Source organism: Xiphias gladius, chromosome 16 (assembly GCF_016859285.1).
Source record: "Xiphias gladius isolate SHS-SW01 ecotype Sanya breed wild chromosome 16, ASM1685928v1, whole genome shotgun sequence".
Classification (NCBI taxonomy): Eukaryota; Metazoa; Chordata; class Actinopteri; order Istiophoriformes; family Xiphiidae; genus Xiphias; species Xiphias gladius.
Genome location: NC_053415.1, coordinates 3,254,879 through 3,272,711, shown reverse-complemented (window position 1 = coordinate 3,272,711; position 17,833 = coordinate 3,254,879). Strand labels below are relative to the sequence as shown.

Here is a 17,833-nt window from a genome sequence, read left to right as displayed (position 1 = left end):
TAGCTGCTTCAGTTTCAGGGTCCTTGTACTGCCCACGCTGGCCCACTGTCACACTTCATGGCTTACAGGGACCCTTCGATAGAACAGAGCCACGGTGAGTGTTAGTAGAACCTGTGATTTTCCTACTGACAAGTCACAAGCACACACTGACCAAAAAATGACTCCTGCTTTTAGCGCTTTCTTCTATATTTGTTTCCCTCTCATTTGTTTGAGCCGGTTCACCTAAGTGGAATGCAGTCATTTTTAATGTTAACAGTTACACCTGTTTTGCTGTGCAAAAGCAACGGTCTGTTGGTGCTGCAGGTCAGCAGCTGTTGCAGCAGCTCCCTCTCTGCAGGCAGGGTTGAGGAGTTTGGGCTGCACACAGTGTCCCCTTCTCTTCTTTCAGTCAGGTGGGTCTCCTCTGCTGGTGATAATAAGGGCCTAAAGTTTAAAAATAGTACAGATCTTTATTTGGCTTTATGACTTCTCTCTCTCTACCACACTGAGCTGTGGCAGCAGATTGATTATCCACTCACGGTAAACCTAGGTGTGGTGCTACTGGACAGCTAACAGCCAATGATCATGGTTGTAAGTCTTTTGGGTGAACGACAGATTCTCCCCTTTTACTCAGAATGGCCGAAGCACTAGTTTTGGGCCCTTTGCCCTGCTAACACATTCACTCTCACTTACATTGCTGGCTGGATTTTTTAGAAGAACTAGTGGCGCCCCACAGGCTAGTGCGCCTGCCAGCTTGCTTCAGGCAAGAGCCGAAGGCTGGAGCACCAACCCCTGACAGAAGGCCATACACCCAGTTCTCAATTGTCCACTGGAGAAACAACAGCGCTCTTCTCAAGCTACTGTACCCTCTCTGAAAAAACTGTAACGCCATACCCAAACTTTGTGTGCATATTTTAAATATCTTATAACATCACTCATCCAAACAGTCCCTGTGCTTTTGTTTCTGTAACTTTTTCTACTGTGTGATGTTTTGTCTTGTGTAAAGAACTTTGTTACTACTTTTCGATAGATAGTAAAATCCATTCACACTGTTATCTATTCATGGTATAAGATGATTTGTTAAGATTTCTAAGCTTAACCTACAGTAGGTGTCACAGGCAGAACATTAAGAGCTTTAGACAAACAGCTTACCTTTCTGGTTTGACACAGCTTTTCTCACAGGTTAATGTTGCCTGGCAAGTTGTAGGAAACGGTGAGAGAAAAAGTAATTAGGGCTTGCCCAATATGGGTTTTAAGTATTAAACCAAAAGAACTTGGAAGCAGCCATGTGCTGTCAGGATACTATGGAAATATTACCTTCATTTTTTATTTATTTAGTTAGTTTGTAGTAGTGTGTTGGATGGAAACAGAGATACAAAAACCTTGAAATATATTTTTTTGTGATTTATATGTGACAAATATATAGTAAACCCATATCCTACATTGAACCTGCTGATACATGATACAGTATTCTATATGGATATTTATTTGATATTTTTAATTTTGAAATTAGTATAGCAAGCAGAATTTATTCTTGGGAAACTAAAATTTACACAGAATTCCACTGTAGCTATGGTAATCCATGAACTCCGGTTAAGGGTTTGCTCATACGCATCATAGTGTCACAGTATTTCCGTCCCCTTTGTTGTCACTCTCTCTGAGCCACTGAATTTTTGTAACGCAGTCTGTGTGATGTGAACGAGTGACAGTGATGAAAGTCATATCTGTCCCCTCACAGGACCTTTGGCGACACCAGCAGTCCCGCAGTCTCTCCTACACCTCGTGACATCCAGAGTGTTAATCCTACAGTCAGGCTGGGTATTAAGATGAACATGTTCACATCAGTTTTGTTTTGTTTTGTTTTGTTTCTTTCCGATGCATGGTATTGAGGGATTTATTAGGTGAAAAAAAACTTCAATGTGAAAAAAATGACAGAAAAGCAATTAATGATGCTGGTGTTGTTAGTCACATCAATAGTTCAACGTAAAAATTACACTCTATACAAAGTTTTGAAGGAATGTAGTTTTTCTATAGTTATTGGCTCTGAAGTCCCATTTGTTCAAATTAATTTTCTTAAGGCTTAGTCTGAGAGCTTGTTACCCCAAAAGGCCATCCTCTGGATGTCAGCAGCAACCATAATGATAATGTCACACATACTGCAAAAGAAAAAAGGAACATTTTATGAGCTTAGCAGTCTCATGATTATGGTGATTTCCCACTTTTACTCCAACCACTCTACATCATAATATTGAAAAACCAAAGAGCAACATCAACATATTTTTCACACAGACAAACACGTATACTTTTCCTATCTAAAGGACGGGCATCAGACATGTCAAATGTAAAGTCAGACTCTGACTTTTGTTGAAGTCAAATTACATGAACAGGCTGAATCTGAGGTGGACAGTGGGCAAATGATCCACATGCCAGAACTTGCAGCTTTGGGGAAGTCACGATCTGCCCCCTCTGAGTGACTTTATGACTGGTCTCTGTTATTTCCTCTTCTATTTTTAAATCACTTTTCCTGTGTTTCTGTTGTGTGTTTCGCGTCTTTCTGATTAGCTGCCATTTTCCACCCTCCCTCAAGACTTTTTTCCTGGTCCACTTACTCGCCTTGTTTCATTTGTAGTCACCTAGCTTCCCCTCCCACTACACACCTGCTCCCAGTTTATCCCAGTCACTATTTAAACCTACCTCTGTCTCTTGCTATTTGTCGGTTTGCCTGTGTATTATCTCTCGAGTTCTTCATGTGCAGATTTTCTCTCTCTGTGTGTCTGCGTTTGGGTCCTCCCAACCTGTGCCATGACCTGTATATTAGCTTGTCATAGTTTCTCATTCAGGTTTTCCTTGGCACCATTGTAAATGGAAAAAGATACAAGAAAGATAGAAAAAAAACTTGCGTATCACCTTTTTACTTGTTTTCCAAATGTTTCCAAATGTCCCCCCTTTCTTTGGGTGTGTACCCCAGTCTGGCTCTCCTATCCAAATATTTTAGACCTGCTCCTGATAATGGACAACATAAGGATGCAGGCTCATTTAAAGAAAATACGGCCACATACAGGATTATTAAAATAGCGTTTTGATTTTAAGGTAAGATTGCTTATTATTCCAGGAGATTGCTGCACCTTGAGACTCTACGGATACAGGGTTCCAGCAGGGACTGCTAGTTTTGTGGTTTTTATCTGAAGGTTTCAAGATTACAGCAAACTGAAAACTGATCTAAAGAACTGCATTGAGTTGTAATAAAGTTTCAACAGTATCAATAGCTCATCCTATTATAACATCCTTCTGCTTTCCTATACAGTCCAGGTTAATGGTTTTACAACACTCTGCACCAAAGCCTGTCAACATCACTGTAGGGGGGCTGATCCTGAGTCTGCCAGGGATGTGAGAGCTGTGCTGTCAGTTTAATTAGACAATAGTCTTCCCCCACGAGGGTGATGCTGAGATGACTGCAGGAGTACTGTTCGTCTTCAACACCTTTGCATCATCATGGCTGGAAGAGTGGCCTGAAAACCGGACCATACCACATAAACAAACACACAGTGCCATTCAATTTGCCTCACTCCAAAGATAATTGATCAAGTTCCCCCTAACATGTCTATTATTTTTATCACAGCCCAAAAAAACCAAACAAATACAACTATGATAGTAACATACTGTACAGTAGCTGTTACCAGAGGTAATACTTCACCTCAAATGCTTTGTAAGGGAAACTCCTGGTGAGCATTTTCTTAACTGCACATCTGCTACTGATGCAACCAAACCAACTCACAGTATATTTATTATTTATTTCTTCCAAAACAAGCAACACTAGAGATTTCATACAAAATACAATTATGTCTGGTCTACCTTGAAATTCCTTTTGTCATGTGAAAAGATTGTTTGGATTGTAAAAGAGAATTCTAGCAAAATCGAATATGATATTCTGTACTGTGCTGTGGAAATACTCTTAAAATACAATATATTACTGTTGAAAATCTGTATTGAAATGTCCAGTAGGATCATAAAAGTTAGATTCCATTTCATCAGATTACAGAGTCAATACTGCATACACCAAAACTACAGCACAAACTGCTTAGAACAGCATACGGTACTTGTGCTTAGCCCAGTAAATAAACAAGTAAAAGTCCAAATTTTGTTGGGTCAAATTCACTTAAATCAATTTAAAGTTATACAATCTGTAGATACGATGCTGAGCTGTGTTTAGTTCCTAAATGTTTCGTCCACCATAGTTCACTGTGTGTCTGGTTTCAAGGCTTCAGGCCCAGCCTCTGTGTGGCTGTCAGCTGTGCTCTGTGCGCTCACAGCTGTGTCCTTGCTCTTTGCTGCATTCTCACTCTGAGCTCGGTTCTGTTTCTCCCTCTCCAGGGCCTTCTCCATCTCTGTGTAGTAGTCAAGAGCCTTCCGTACTGGATCAATGATGTGTTGCTGCAGAATTAATAAACAATTAATAAACTTTCCCTCAACCTTGGTTTACTACATGTCCCATAGTAACCAAAACCCAACAGCACCTTTTGCTTGGGGTTAGTATGTTTTCTGCATATTTGTGATTTTTTTTTTTTTTTTAACATAAATTACCTCCAGGCAGGGGAAGAGGTTGGCTAGTTCGATGAAAAGAGGCAGAAGGACAAATCTGATGAAGCCTGTTTGAGAAGAAGGTTTTGTTACTTTGTCCCGATCCATGAAAGGGGTGACTGGAAGACCCTCTAGCTTCTCCACATCACTCTGAGGAGGGACAGAAGGAACACCTGGAATTAATGTTTATAGGACCAGCTTCTATAACTTTAGACTTTGCACCATTTTGTTTTTTAATCACCCAACACCACATATTACATACTGTCTAATTAAAACTGTGCCTCACAAAATTAGCTTTGTGTTAGTTTAAAATGAAAACTTTTGCTAGCAGATACATAATAAATATCACATGCATACAATAAATACAGATCAGATCATGGCAGGAAAAATGGAAACAATTTGCTATAGTGTTCAGGTGTTGCCACGGTATCAAGTGTCTTCACATGCAGTTGGAATTGGTACCTGGTTGTAGAATTCCTGTAGAAGACAGTCCAACCAGGGCTCAGCCACCTCCATTGGCCGTGCCTCGTTGGATATGTCACTCACTTTGATCAGGATCATCATCAGCTGCAGACACAAGAAGGAGTCACAAAAAATTTTCATTCATGATGTATACTTTTGTATCCAGCGCTGACTGCTACTACAAGGAGAGAAAACATTGTACCTGCTTTATATTCCTTACCTTGGCTGCCTGTCCATTTTCATCATGATTTTAAAATTCTTCTAATTGTCTTTATAGCACATCATGGTCTTGTATCAGCCTACTTGTCTGACATGCTTGTAATGTATGAACCAGGACGCCCCCGCAGGTCCTCTTGCAGGAGTCTCTTAGTTTCTCCATAGAGCAAGTAAAATGAAGATTTAACAAAAATGTTTAATGGTCTACAGACATACATGTGATACTGTGTGAGTTGTTTCTCAGATGTTTCTATGTGATATTTATATAAAGTTATTAAATAAAGTTAAATAAAACATGCTCAGTGTATCCTTAGATAAATAGACAGGTCTCCTACAGTCTAGTGACCCCAATGTATGGTAGTTTTTCACTTTACTCAAGCATTCCTTATTCAACAGTGACTAAAGAATACAGATAAAGTCAAATAACAAAATTCAATATCCCTTCAGTTTGGTACATGTACATTTCCTAATCAGAATCCTTCACACGACCATGTGGGTGTAAAGACTACTTGGCAGTTCTCTGACTATTTTATGGGTTTTATTTGTTGCAGCTGTGTGCTTGGGAGAAGTTTTACCTTTATCATTCATGAAGTTTCAGTGACCTAATAAGATTCCATCATAGCTCCACCCAACCTCATCCTAAACAGAGGTCTAATCCCCCAGAGTTAGAAATACCTGTTCCACTACCATGAGAGGTGGACAGCCTAGAACAGTCTCCTCTGACAGAATTTGAAAAAAAAAATCCTGCTAATTGGTGAATAAACCCCACTTATTATTAAAAGCAGCGAGACAGCAGGATAACGATGGAAATGACAGGAAAAAGTGAGAGAAATACGACAGAATTAAATAAGAGTGAAGAAGAATCAGCAGGTGCAAAACCCAATGCTAACAGGAAAGATGCGACTGAAAAGCAAAGGTGAACACGGAGAGGATTTTACAGGAGATTCAAGACTTCCGAAAAGAAAACAACTGGATGATATCAAAGACAAACCGGAGAATCGGGGAAGCAGAAGACCGCATTCACAAGGTGGAAACCAGATTGCAAACAATGGAGCGAGCAGTGAGAAAAATGCTTAGGGCCCAAACTCAACATGAGGATAAGCTCGTCGGTCAAGAAGGAAGATCAAAGAGAGAGAATGTCAGAATATGTAACCTGCCAGGAAACTAGGAAGAAGTTCTATGCTAACTTCTGTGGAGACACCCCTCGGAGACAAACTGGACATCCTCCTCACTACAGAACTTCATATTGAGGGAGCCCACAAAGCGCTAGCCCCGAAACCCACGGCTACAGGCAAACCCAGATCAAAAGAATGGTACAAAACAAAGGAAGAAGTCCTTCTTAAAGCTGGGGAAAAGGAGGAGATCCTCCTAAACAACCAGAGGGACTACTTTGATCATGATTACACGGCTACGGTCCTGAGCAAGCAAAAAAAAACAAAAAATACAATAAGCGAGAGTGTTGATGGAGGAGAGGATCTGCTTCCAGACCCCCTCCCAGCCAGACTACGTGTCTTCTGCCAGGAACGGAGGTGACTCTACCACATGATGAGCGAGGCTACGGAAGCCATGAAGGACAGAGGTTTCCCGGTTAAGGTTGTACCCCCACCAGAGGATCCAGTCGAGAGGAACGTCCAGGAGAGCCGACATCAGATATAAGCTCTACAGAGGACAATCCCCCGATTAGAAAACAAAAAGCCCACACATACAGTAACGTATCCTATCTAAAATTCTATAATTTTGATCACTCTTAGTAAAACACACCTGCACACAAGAGAAATGAACACTACAGTGGCAAGACAAAAATATTTGATGAAGATGTCTGGTTTCATTTCTTTTTCTTTAACCAAGTTCTTGGACAAAAAAGCAAATATTCAAACTCTGTTTTCCTTGAAAAAAGAGCTGTAAAAATAAGTAATAATACAAACATTTTTCTTGTGATGGACATTTTAAGGACTATGCTGCTATGAAGGGTCCTGCTCATAGATGTGTTTAGAGCCAGAGGTGAGTTCTGGCCACTTAAAGGGTCAATTTAGAGAAACCTTTACTTTGGAAGCTATAGTTTGGCATATGATGGGTTTGCTGAATGCTGACAGTTATACCAGTTCGTGTTATTACTCCTATGTTCTACCAGAGAAATTGTGTGTAGCAGATTTTTTTGGCAGTTTGAGTTTTCTTACAGAAAAGATGACACATGAAAAAGCTCAGGCTAGTTTAGTTCAATGTCAATGGGAGCTGTAACCTCACTAAAAAATAAAATAAAAAAACATCAAAGAAAATTACTGGATATGCAAAATCAGTTGAAGCTGCTAGATGAGTGTCATGCACAGGGCCAAAATTCAAAGATATAACAATAAAAAAAAAAAATTAGAAACGAAATTAACATGTTACATACACAAGAAATTGAGAAAAAAATCCTATTCACTAAGCAAAGATACTATGAGAACGGCTCTAAATTTACAAAATTATTGGTACGGAAACTGAAAAAGCAACAGGCAGATATTACAATATATAAAAAGCGAGACTCCCAAAGAAATTACCATAGAAAGCAAACAGGATAAGAGTCAGGCAGTCTTCAAATCATTCTACGCACAATACCAGAGGATGAAGAAGACCAGATCCACTCTTTTTTTTGGATGCCCTAGAATTACCAGTTATGACTAGAGAACAAAATAAAGTCCCAAGAGAAATAACTCTAAGAGAATTAAATAAGGCAATTAATAAAAGCCAACAAATTACCAGGAAGCGACAGCCTCTCTCTAATAGCCTCTTTCCCCCCCAATTGAAAAGAGGCTATTATCTCTGATACCTAAAGAGGGGAAATGTAAGATTAAATTTGGGTCATATTAGCTGATTTTGATCCTTAATGTTAATTATTGTATATACACATCTATAATGGCAAAGAGGATGGAAAAATTCCTTCCTAGTTTAATTCACAACGATCAGACAGGTTTTCTTGAAGGCACACTATTATAATGATAATCCACAGTGTAGGAGGAATGGTGGCTGTCAAGCCGTGAACCAATACCATGTTCTTTGGGATTGTCAAAACATCCAGAATTACTGAAAAGAAATGCACAAGGAAATACAGACCGTCTTTGACACACACATACCATTAGATTTTAAAGCCATATATTTATGTTATATCTCCGCAGATGCAAAAAGTATTGACAAATACTTAATGGGTGAATTGCCTACAGCAGGGAAAAAGGCTCTGACGAAAAGGTGGATGATGCATGTTGGACCTACCGTAAATAACTGGATAGATGTGAAAATTGGGATTTACATGATGGAAAAGGTTGCTCTCTCTTTAAACTTAAGGATGAATTATTTTCCTTTTTTTTCCCCTCATGGCTTGTATATCCATTTGTATTGCCTTTGGATGTAATAACGATGCATTTTGAAATAAAATGTGTGTGTTTCTGTGTCACACACTTTTAAAGTCCTCTGTCATCTAGAAAAAAAACAACTTTATAGCTGTTCTGTTCTTTCTGTTACGAAGATACAAGTAGCACTGATCTAATTTCTAATCTAACTGATCTGATTTCATATCTATGAACTATATTCTTGACATAAATAAAAAAATGTTTTAACCATACAACTACTGCTACTACTACTGAGAGAAAAAAATAAGCAAAAAGTTGTTTGCTATTACAATAAGGTCCTTTCTTCATATTTCTCTGAAATAACGCAATATAAAATTAAATACAACAAAAGATAATACCTGCCAAACATGGAGTTACATAAAATTCTTAATGCATGTGCCCGCTGATCATATTGTCACAATGTCATGTTCTGTTGTGTTCACATCTGCAATCCTCTTACCACATCTTTGTGGTCCTTGTTGGTGAAGTCAAAAGCAGGCAGGATGGACTTGAACCCACTGAGAATCTCATTGTGCCTTGTCATGTCAGTGGCCAGAATGCATCTGCACTTCCAAAAGAATCAAAAGCTTACTGTATAATGTTGAGCTATCATGACTAAATAACATTAGAAAATGTGCATGCTAAGAGAATTAGAAAGATGATCTCACTTGATGATTCCCTCTCTTATCCGTTTGTATTGATCCATGGACAGATTTCTGAAGATGTTGCTCTCTGTCTACAAAACAGAAAATCGTTCTGTCTTTTTAGTCCTAAACTAAAATGTATGTATCATGGCTGGTTTCTTGGACAGAAAGTTTCGAACACCCTTACCTTCTCCAGTATCTCAAAAGCTACAGCACAGTGATGGTTCTCCAGTGGAGAGATGTCATTGTAGCGAAGTGCAAGTTCCGTCCGAGCATTTATCTGAAAGATGGGCAGAGATTATTGTAGAGTTTCTGATTATAATTAAATAGAGTTGATGCTGAAGCAGTCCATTAGGCAGTTTCAAGGGACAACTATGAATAACTCAACTGACCCTTCGCTAAGTCCTGCAGACTGGCCAATCATAGTGTAGCATCGGCCAGCTCGACCAGGGTCCGACAACCATAGGAGCATGGTCCATTAACTCTCATGCGATCTTTTCGGATTTTCTTCATGTTCAGGCAGGTTTTGTGGAATTCGAGCCAGCTGTGGCTAAACATTTTGACTGGGGCATGTGTAACAGTGATACTGATCAAAGTAAGTCTGATCAGATGGACGCAAAACCCACACACAGCACATCAATCATTAACTAGCACTTCTATGCTATGCTAGCTACTGAATGTATACACATGCTGCTTTTGCTTTTTAATGATTTTAACAGTGAACCTATCCTGCTTTAGAGCAACAGTGTTGCTCCTTAATTCCGTAGTCTTCTGTCTCGATTGTCGGGTGATGTGGTGGTTCACTTTTACATTGTGATCTGTAGGCTTTAGCTTCTATCTTTAACTCTTTAACATGTACAGTACTCCTTTCCTTTACAAGCATTATTACCTCCGCCAAGAAAATGATGCTTTCACCTGTGTCTGTTTGTTTGTTTGTTTATTCACAGCAGGATTACGCAAAAATGATGAACCAATTTGCAACAAACTTGGTGAAGGGATGAGGAATGGCCCAGGGAAGAACCCTCTAAATTTTGGTGCAGAGATGCAGGCATTTTTTAAATAACTTTCCTTATTGTTGCAAGATAGGGCATTTTTTGACGTTCGTCAATATTTGGCCTCGGCAGAGATATGCGCTCTACTGAGTTCTATTCTACTTGGTTAGTGCAATTTTGTCCATACCAGCTGTTAAAAGATCCCTTCTTAAAGCACTTTCAATGTAAATGATAGGAAACTAAATCCACAGTCCTCTGTTTTGTGTAGAAATGCCTTCTGAAGTTCAGCTAAAGCGAATACGAGGCTTCAGCAGTCTGAGAGACAAATCAACGGGGTCATTTTTTGTCGGCATCAAATTCCTGCTTTGTGATGAAGCTCAGCAAGAAAACACAGTCTGTGGTAGCACAAAGAGGGAATTTCAAGTACCTGGTAGGCATTGTTGTATCCTGTGTGGTCAAGGTCGTGGCAGACTGCAGAGGTCAGCATGATCAGCAGGTCGATGCTGTCCATCTTACTCCTCAGGTCAGTCAGCCATATTAAGCCATACATCTGTTCAGAGATAAAGAAACAGTAAGGTACAGCGTGGGAGCTGGAGATGTCATGTACGTAATTTGGCAAAATAAGATTTCAACCTACTCTTATGAAAAGATTAAAGTTGCATTCATTCACACAACATTCACATATTGCCACCTTAAAAAGTTGTTATGGCTAACATGTTTGCAAACAACTTGATGAATGTAAGTCCGACAATTCCCTCTCCTTTTAGCTCTGTATAGATCTCCACCAACTCCTGAGGGAGTGTCGGGAGCTTTAGCAGCTAAATGCTCCAGTATGTTCACCAGCTAGTTGCTTTGTCTGTCCGCTCTTTGGTTCTGGACAGAGAGAGTACAGTCGGCTCATCAGGTTTAGCTTGAAAACAGCTAGAAATAGCTGGAAACGAGGCTGGGGAGAGCGGTGAGTGAATCAGTAAGTTTGCGCCCCTAAAAACCAACAAATGAGCTGAGAGATGCTAAATGCTGAATGAAATGATATTTTGGCCTCTCAACATTAATATATCATCACCTTCTAAGTTGATATGATGAACCTTGAGCAAACAGTTGCTTATTTTCACTCCAGCAGACATGGAGCATCATTAGCATTCATTTGTAGTCGCGTTATTGGCCACCTGATGCATGCCAGTCCAATATTTTTTCTCCGTATTTGCTCTCTACCAGCTCCTGAGGAAAGTATATTTAGTTGCTAAATGATCCAATATGTTCACCAACTATTCACTAACTGTGGTCTGTTTGCTGTTTGGTGCTAGTCAGGTAGTGTACTGTGGGTTTTTAGAGCCTTTTTGCTGACCTAATGCTGCCTGCTGTGGCCGAAATCAGCGTCATGAGAGCGGTGAGAGTGAGCCAAAACGATGAAGTTGTGGGCTGTGAAACCAAAACAGTTAGCTGAAACTCACTGTAATGCTCCATAAAGCCAAGGGGAGATACAGATTCAGGCAATTATTCTCTGTAGGCTGATTGCACTATTTCATAATTATAGACACAATTGGGCTCTTCATGATTTGCCCTAATAAAACTTCTATCTAGCACACACACACACACACACTTACCATCTGGGTAACACAGAAGCAGTGTTTGAAGTTGTGAAAGGGGATATTGTTGTATCTTCGGTAGACTTCAAACAGGAACTGTTGCAGTACTTCGGGCTCAATGTTGAAAGTCACTATGAAATCTAAATCTGTGTACATGACCTGCAGGAGCACCATGATCTCTGCATCCTCCCACTGCCTGCACAGACACAAAATACAGAACCCCGTGGGATGGTACTTTTAACTGTAGGGACAAGAGTTTGTGACTTTCACCATTCAATCCCTACAGATGAATGGTTTTCAGTGTGTGGAGCTAAGATCAAAGTTGCTCAGTAAGCACTTATCCAAAACGAAGAAAGGCATAAAATGACATTCCAAGATGAAAAATAGGTAAGGAAGCATATCAAGACTCTTTGTGTCTTGCTAAGTGGCCTATCACATCCTCTTTCATCTATCTTCCCTGCCAGGTTTTTATTCAATTAAAACATGAGTTATTGATTTGTGTTATAATTTTTAAAAAGGCGCTGTCTATGAATCTCATTTTAAATCTCTTACCTTTAAAGAAAGACATACAAGCAAAAATGCGCTGTTTGAGTGCCACAGAGTAGGGGAGTCACAAAGTGCAGAGAAACGGACTAATACATTGTTGGTGTTGGTCTTTTCATTCAAATAGCCGTCTAATGCTAGCCTTATCCTTTATAATACTCCTATGCCCAGATAGCAAAAAGCAAAGAAAAGAATATTTTATCATTTTCTGTAATTTACTATGAATATGTGACATCACAAGCTTCAGTTCCCGTTTTGTAGGCTGTGCATAACCTCGTATCTCGCCACCTCCATCATTGTGGGTTTGCTTTAAAAGCTTTTTGACAAATAAAATGATCAACAAGCCCCACTGAATGCAGAATGTACTTTCTCCCCATGAAGCCCACTTCAAACACGGTGTGCTGATTAAGCCTTTTATGAAGGCCCTCTTTTGATTTGGGGGCCCTCTGCAGGCCTATTCATATTGAGATTAGTGTGTCAGTCAGAAGAAAAGGGTGAGGGCTCCTATCCCCTTCAGAAATGCATCTGTTGTTGGGCACGACTGTCATTAGCCTACCGTCTGCCTCATTGTCTGTACACCAAGGAAACAGGTGCACTGGTTCTTAGTTTGTGAGCACACATGTGCACAGACACCCAGCACATCACAATGACCACTGATTCTGCTGTTGGCATTAAAACATGTCCACCTTTAGATTCCCGCTGTTCAAATTGAACTTACCAGTTGTCAAAGGTGGGGGTCTTTAAGTACTGCCTAACTTCTTCTGATACCTCCAGAGAGCTGCAGGGTGATGACATAATCATTAAGGATAACTAGATATTCAAACACATGATATAGGTTTTGTTGTATGTGACTGTACCTCATTTGAAGAAACTTTTCCCGTACATGCTCACACTCCTCTCTGGTTTTCCGCAGGGTTCTCTTGTGGTAGAATGGTGAGGGCTTGTGTGTTCCCTCTGACAGGTCTTTAAACAATCCAAGCCAGCTCAGATGCTCCACACTCTGAAATTGAATGGGAATGAATCCAGTCAGCTGAGGCTGGAGGTTAGAATCCCCAGAGTTAACCCTCAAAATTTAGGTCAGGCATTACAAAATATCATTAACATTATCATTATCATTACTGATGCTATTTTTACTGTACTAATGAGCAGATTTGCCTTACTACAAAAGGGTACGTTGTGTTTTTCTGAGACATTCCCTGGAAATTAAAGTTTAATAAGACTAGACCCTACAGCAGTGCTAGTGGATCTGTCATGGTGTACAGTAGCGTGTTGAGCTTACGGCCGACATTAGCATGGTAACATTCTCGCAATGACAATACAATGACTAACATGCTGATCACATTTCAGTAAAAGAGTCAGCATCAAGTAGCCCTAAGGAAAAATTTCAGGGGATCACCAAAGTCACTGGGATACATCAACCTTGGCCACTTGGGGGCAGTGGAACAAGCTGTAGACACAGTGTGTGACATATTATCACCAAATAAAGTTGTTATGGCTAACTTGTTGCAAACAGTTGCCTAAGAGATCCAGTAGACTTGGAGTAACATTAACATTCATTTACAGACATGAATTTGCTTCCACTTAATGAATTTGAGTCCAATATTACTCAACCTTTAACTCTGTTTTGGTCTCCACCAACTCCTTAGATAAAATCTTTAGTTGCTAAATGCTCCACTATGTTCACCAGCCAGTCGCTAACTTTGTCTTTCGCCTGGTGCTGGCCAGGCAGCATACAGTGGTTTTTTCAGTGCTTCTTCACTGAATACAGCTTCCTGCTGTGGTTGGAAACAAAGTTAATGAAAACTGAGTTTCAGGCCGTAGACAGAAAAAATCAGCTAAAAGAACTGATAAGGCATTTCAGTGCAGAAGGGAACTCCAGAGTTTGGTGATAATTCTCAGTGGGTTCCTCTCTGTGAGTGAACATTTCTTGCTTTCCATACTGTATAATCATTTGAACAATTATTAATATAAATATTGCTAAGTACAGCCTTAAATTGCAAGTAAATTATGCATCCTAATACACAATTTGACAAAGATGTTTTGTGGTAACACCATCCCACTTTTTATGAAACAAACACCCTTTTCTGACTGTTGGCGTTATTATGCTATTGTATCATATAAATAAGTTCCAGGAGCAGCTTTAAAGCCACAGAACACTTTGGCTATACCTCTAGTTTTTCCTGGAATGAATCCACCTGTTTCTTCATCTCATACACGACTGCAGGAGTCTCGCCAGCCTCAATCAGGATTTTCTTTTCCAGGCCCTGCAGTCTGAAGTCACACACCATCAGTGACGTCTTTAGGCATCAGATATGCATCTATACCTCTGGACTGTGTTGTAAAAAGTCCCCAAAACTTGGTCTTGAGATATCTCTCTGACCTCCTTGTTTAAAGTGATACAACCAAATGCCAGATCGCTGACTCTTCACAAAAACCTATTTTACTGATTTTTTTCACATTTAATATTAAAACACATTTTTTCTCAAGGACCTCATTAAGTATATCCTGTTTCTCTTATTTCTCACCCTACCTACCTTTTCTCCATGGATGAGAGGTCAAATCCTAGTGCACCAGCAAGCTCCGCACCTGAAATTACAAAAAAAGAGGGAGACTGTCAACAGTTTTTAAATAAATCCACGCAGTGTGATTCCCATAGTGCTAAGTTAAAGATACCTAACGGCTCACTGTTGCAGTCGGCAGCCACCACCTCCAGCTTGTACCAGGAGTTTGGGCTGTTGGGCTCTAAACCTGGGGAGATGTTGATGATGTTGCCCTTGGGGTTGTACAGCTTCAGGATGTCATGGGGTCCGGCCTCGGCTGCAGAGCGGAAAAGATCTGAACGAATGGATGAGCATTCATTCTTTTTGCCTGAGAAAATATTTCACAATGTTTATGGAGACAACCGCACTCTCTGAGGAAGACCATTTGATTTGGTTGAAAGCAAAAAAGCTAGTAAGGGGTCCTTCAGTTAAGGTTTTTTTTTTAAATTGTGTATTCTAAAGGTTTAATAATTTCTTATCAATTTGAATTCAACTGACTCATTTTTTAAGCAGTTAAGACAAATAACATGAACATTTCTGGTGAAACAGATCGTTTCAGCATGGATCTTCTTATGGTTTGTTTCACGCAGGGGGTGAGCTGCTATGTGGCACTTTATGAACATATTTCTTGGGGTATGATAATTAACTTCAATTATATGAGTTGGAGGGAACCTGTCCCAAGTACTGGAGGGAATCGTTGTCCCAAGGTGTTGTGTTTTGCTGATGGGCATAATGTATGCTCTGAACTTTTGCAAGTGCAAATATACTAAAGTCTAAAGTACAGTATTTTATGAAGATTAAACACCATCAGACTTGTTAAAGTATGTAGATCCAAAGTGTAAAATATTAAATAAACAAGTACAACAGTAAAGAAAAAGAGTCAGGTTTTTGTAAAGATCTGGGACAGCTGTATTTGTGCATACTGCTTGTATATCATGATGTTTGTAAGCATGTAGTTTGCAGTGAGGTCAGTTTTTAATTTTGTTTCCTTAACTTCATTTCCAAAAGTCAACTTACCGAATAATGGTAAGAAAAGATTGTCACAATGGAAAAACTAATGCACCAACATGACTTTTTACACGTTGTCAACTTAAAAAGATTGTGTTGATACACTGTAAAACATCATGCAGGAATTTATTGGAATCAACTTCACATTGCTAATTAATATGCAAGGAAGTGTGAAGTTTTATTAATTTCAAGTCAATTCAACTTGAAATATTTAGCTTTAATTTTCAGAGTATTTAAGAACTTAGAAAACATGAGTTCTACTGACTTGTAATCTTTTGACTTAAAATGACAAGTTGAATGAACGACCTGCTGAGAGTTCACCCATTAAGGAAACACCATCAGCATATTAGCAGACTTCTCAGCATGCATTTTTTCAGAGTGAAAACTCTCCAAAGTCCACTCTGTTTTGTATTTTGAATATTATTTCTGATGGACACTTACAGTGTGTCTATAATATATGTCAAATTAAGTTCTGGTTGTTCTTTCTCATAAAAGTGAATACAGTAAACAACCATGATGGAGGCTAGTATCGAATTCAGTCCCTAGCCCGGTACACTTACAACTCAACCCAGTCACTAGGACACACACAGAAGACTGCATGTTGTCTTTGTATAGACTCTGGTACAAAGTGATACCAACAAAGCCCTAAGTTTTTTGTGTTAAATGAAATTCTGACTCTTCAAACTGAGAAGATATACATGGTAAGTAAATCTATCAGTAATAGTTGTCAAAATGACTGACCAATTGTTAATTCAACTTATTATCTGAAGTTTACTCAACTTGTTTTTTCAGGTTTAGGTAACTTAACTTGGTTAGTTTCACATTTTCAAAACTTTTAAAGTGACTTAGAAGATAATGACGCAACCATTTTTAAAGCAGCAGGGGAACTTACACTTTTAAACACGCTAATCAATAATACTCTTGATTGGAAAAGGAAAACTCATTCACCTTACTTAATGCCACATCACGTAAGCTGGATGCACTTAACACAAACTGTGCATTTATTTACTTTGTTGAGCCAAAACGTTTGTTTCTAGAGAGTAATAACCATTCTATCAGTTATTTAAATTAGTTTTTTCATACCAAAAAAACCCAGACAGATCACAGTTCCAGCCTCTCCAATGTGAGGATTTGTGCCTTTTTCTTTCTTTTGCCTTCCTCACCACTTGAAACAGAGCATACATATAGAACATGTGAAGCCAGTACTAGACAAAGCTTGAACCCAGTGTGACAAGTAAGGAGCTGTCAGCGGCAGCTGTATTGCTGTCTGCAGCTCAGACAACCTCCATAGCACTTACACAATTTTTTCATCTGCTTGTGTAATGACTGATCTATGAATTTGATCCATGCATTTATTGTCTGTGTTTTCTTTTTTGCAAAAAAGGTATTAGAATATTGATCAATTCTCTCTACGAGAAATGATGATCTGTTTATAATAACAGATCAGATATTCACATTATATATACATTATATTTACCTTCTTTCAATGAGTGGAAAATCATGGGTGACGGGGGAAAGTTTTGCAAATGTCCCTTATAATAAAAATGTATTTTATCATAGAAGCAGATATTGATTCCTAAACACTGTAACTGCATATCTGGATATGTGTGGATATGGGCACAGTCAGACATAACATCATTTTCTGCTCCTACCTTTGACATCCGGGGCAGGGCAATCCACTGGGAACTCAGCCTGCTCTGGTCTCCCATTCACTGTGAAGTAGATGATTTTTGTTGCCATGTCATGAATTTAGAACCACTGATGTTGCAGTGTGCAGTACTGATCTGTATCTAATCTCTGTCTCACCTCATTATCTTTCTGGTAAACACTCCACCCCCTTGTCATTATTCTCTCCACCTCCTCTTCTGCCCCTCCTTTCCTTTCCATCCCTTGTACTGTAACAGTTTTCAAAATAACAGTAAG

General features: G+C 39.3%; 1 protein-coding gene across 1 annotated transcript; it reads right to left on the bottom strand.

The window, feature by feature from the left end:
• Positions 1–4,187: 4,187 nt before the first annotated feature.
• LOC120801803 (high affinity cGMP-specific 3',5'-cyclic phosphodiesterase 9A) lies at positions 4,188–17,650 on the bottom strand. The gene is made up of 14 exons (XM_040149054.1): positions 17,563–17,650; positions 15,036–15,197; positions 14,897–14,948; positions 14,531–14,633; positions 13,220–13,362; positions 13,081–13,140; positions 11,838–12,015; positions 10,661–10,783; positions 9,429–9,521; positions 9,266–9,333; positions 9,058–9,160; positions 5,020–5,124; positions 4,561–4,707; positions 4,188–4,410 (listed from the first exon to the last, which is right to left on the bottom strand). The coding sequence occupies exons 1-14, from the start codon at positions 17,648–17,650 to the stop codon at positions 4,216–4,218; spliced, it is 1,620 nt and encodes a 539-aa protein (XP_040004988.1). The 3' UTR covers positions 4,188–4,215.
• Positions 17,651–17,833: the final 183 nt, after the last annotated feature.

Bases quoted from the DNA above. Each gene is read 5' to 3' on its own strand.
- LOC120801803 (XM_040149054.1), bottom strand. From the start codon at position 17,650: ATGGCAACAAAAATCATCTACTTCACAGTGAATGGGAGACCAGAGCAG. The intron at 13,141-13,219 runs GTACAGTCACAT...ATCACCCTGCAG, and splicing joins GAAAAGTTTCTTCAAATGAG to CTCTCTGGAGGTATCAGAAG. The intron at 4,708-5,019 runs GTACCAATTCCA...GTCCCTCCTCAG, and splicing joins TACAGGAATTCTACAACCAG to AGTGATGTGGAGAAGCTAGA.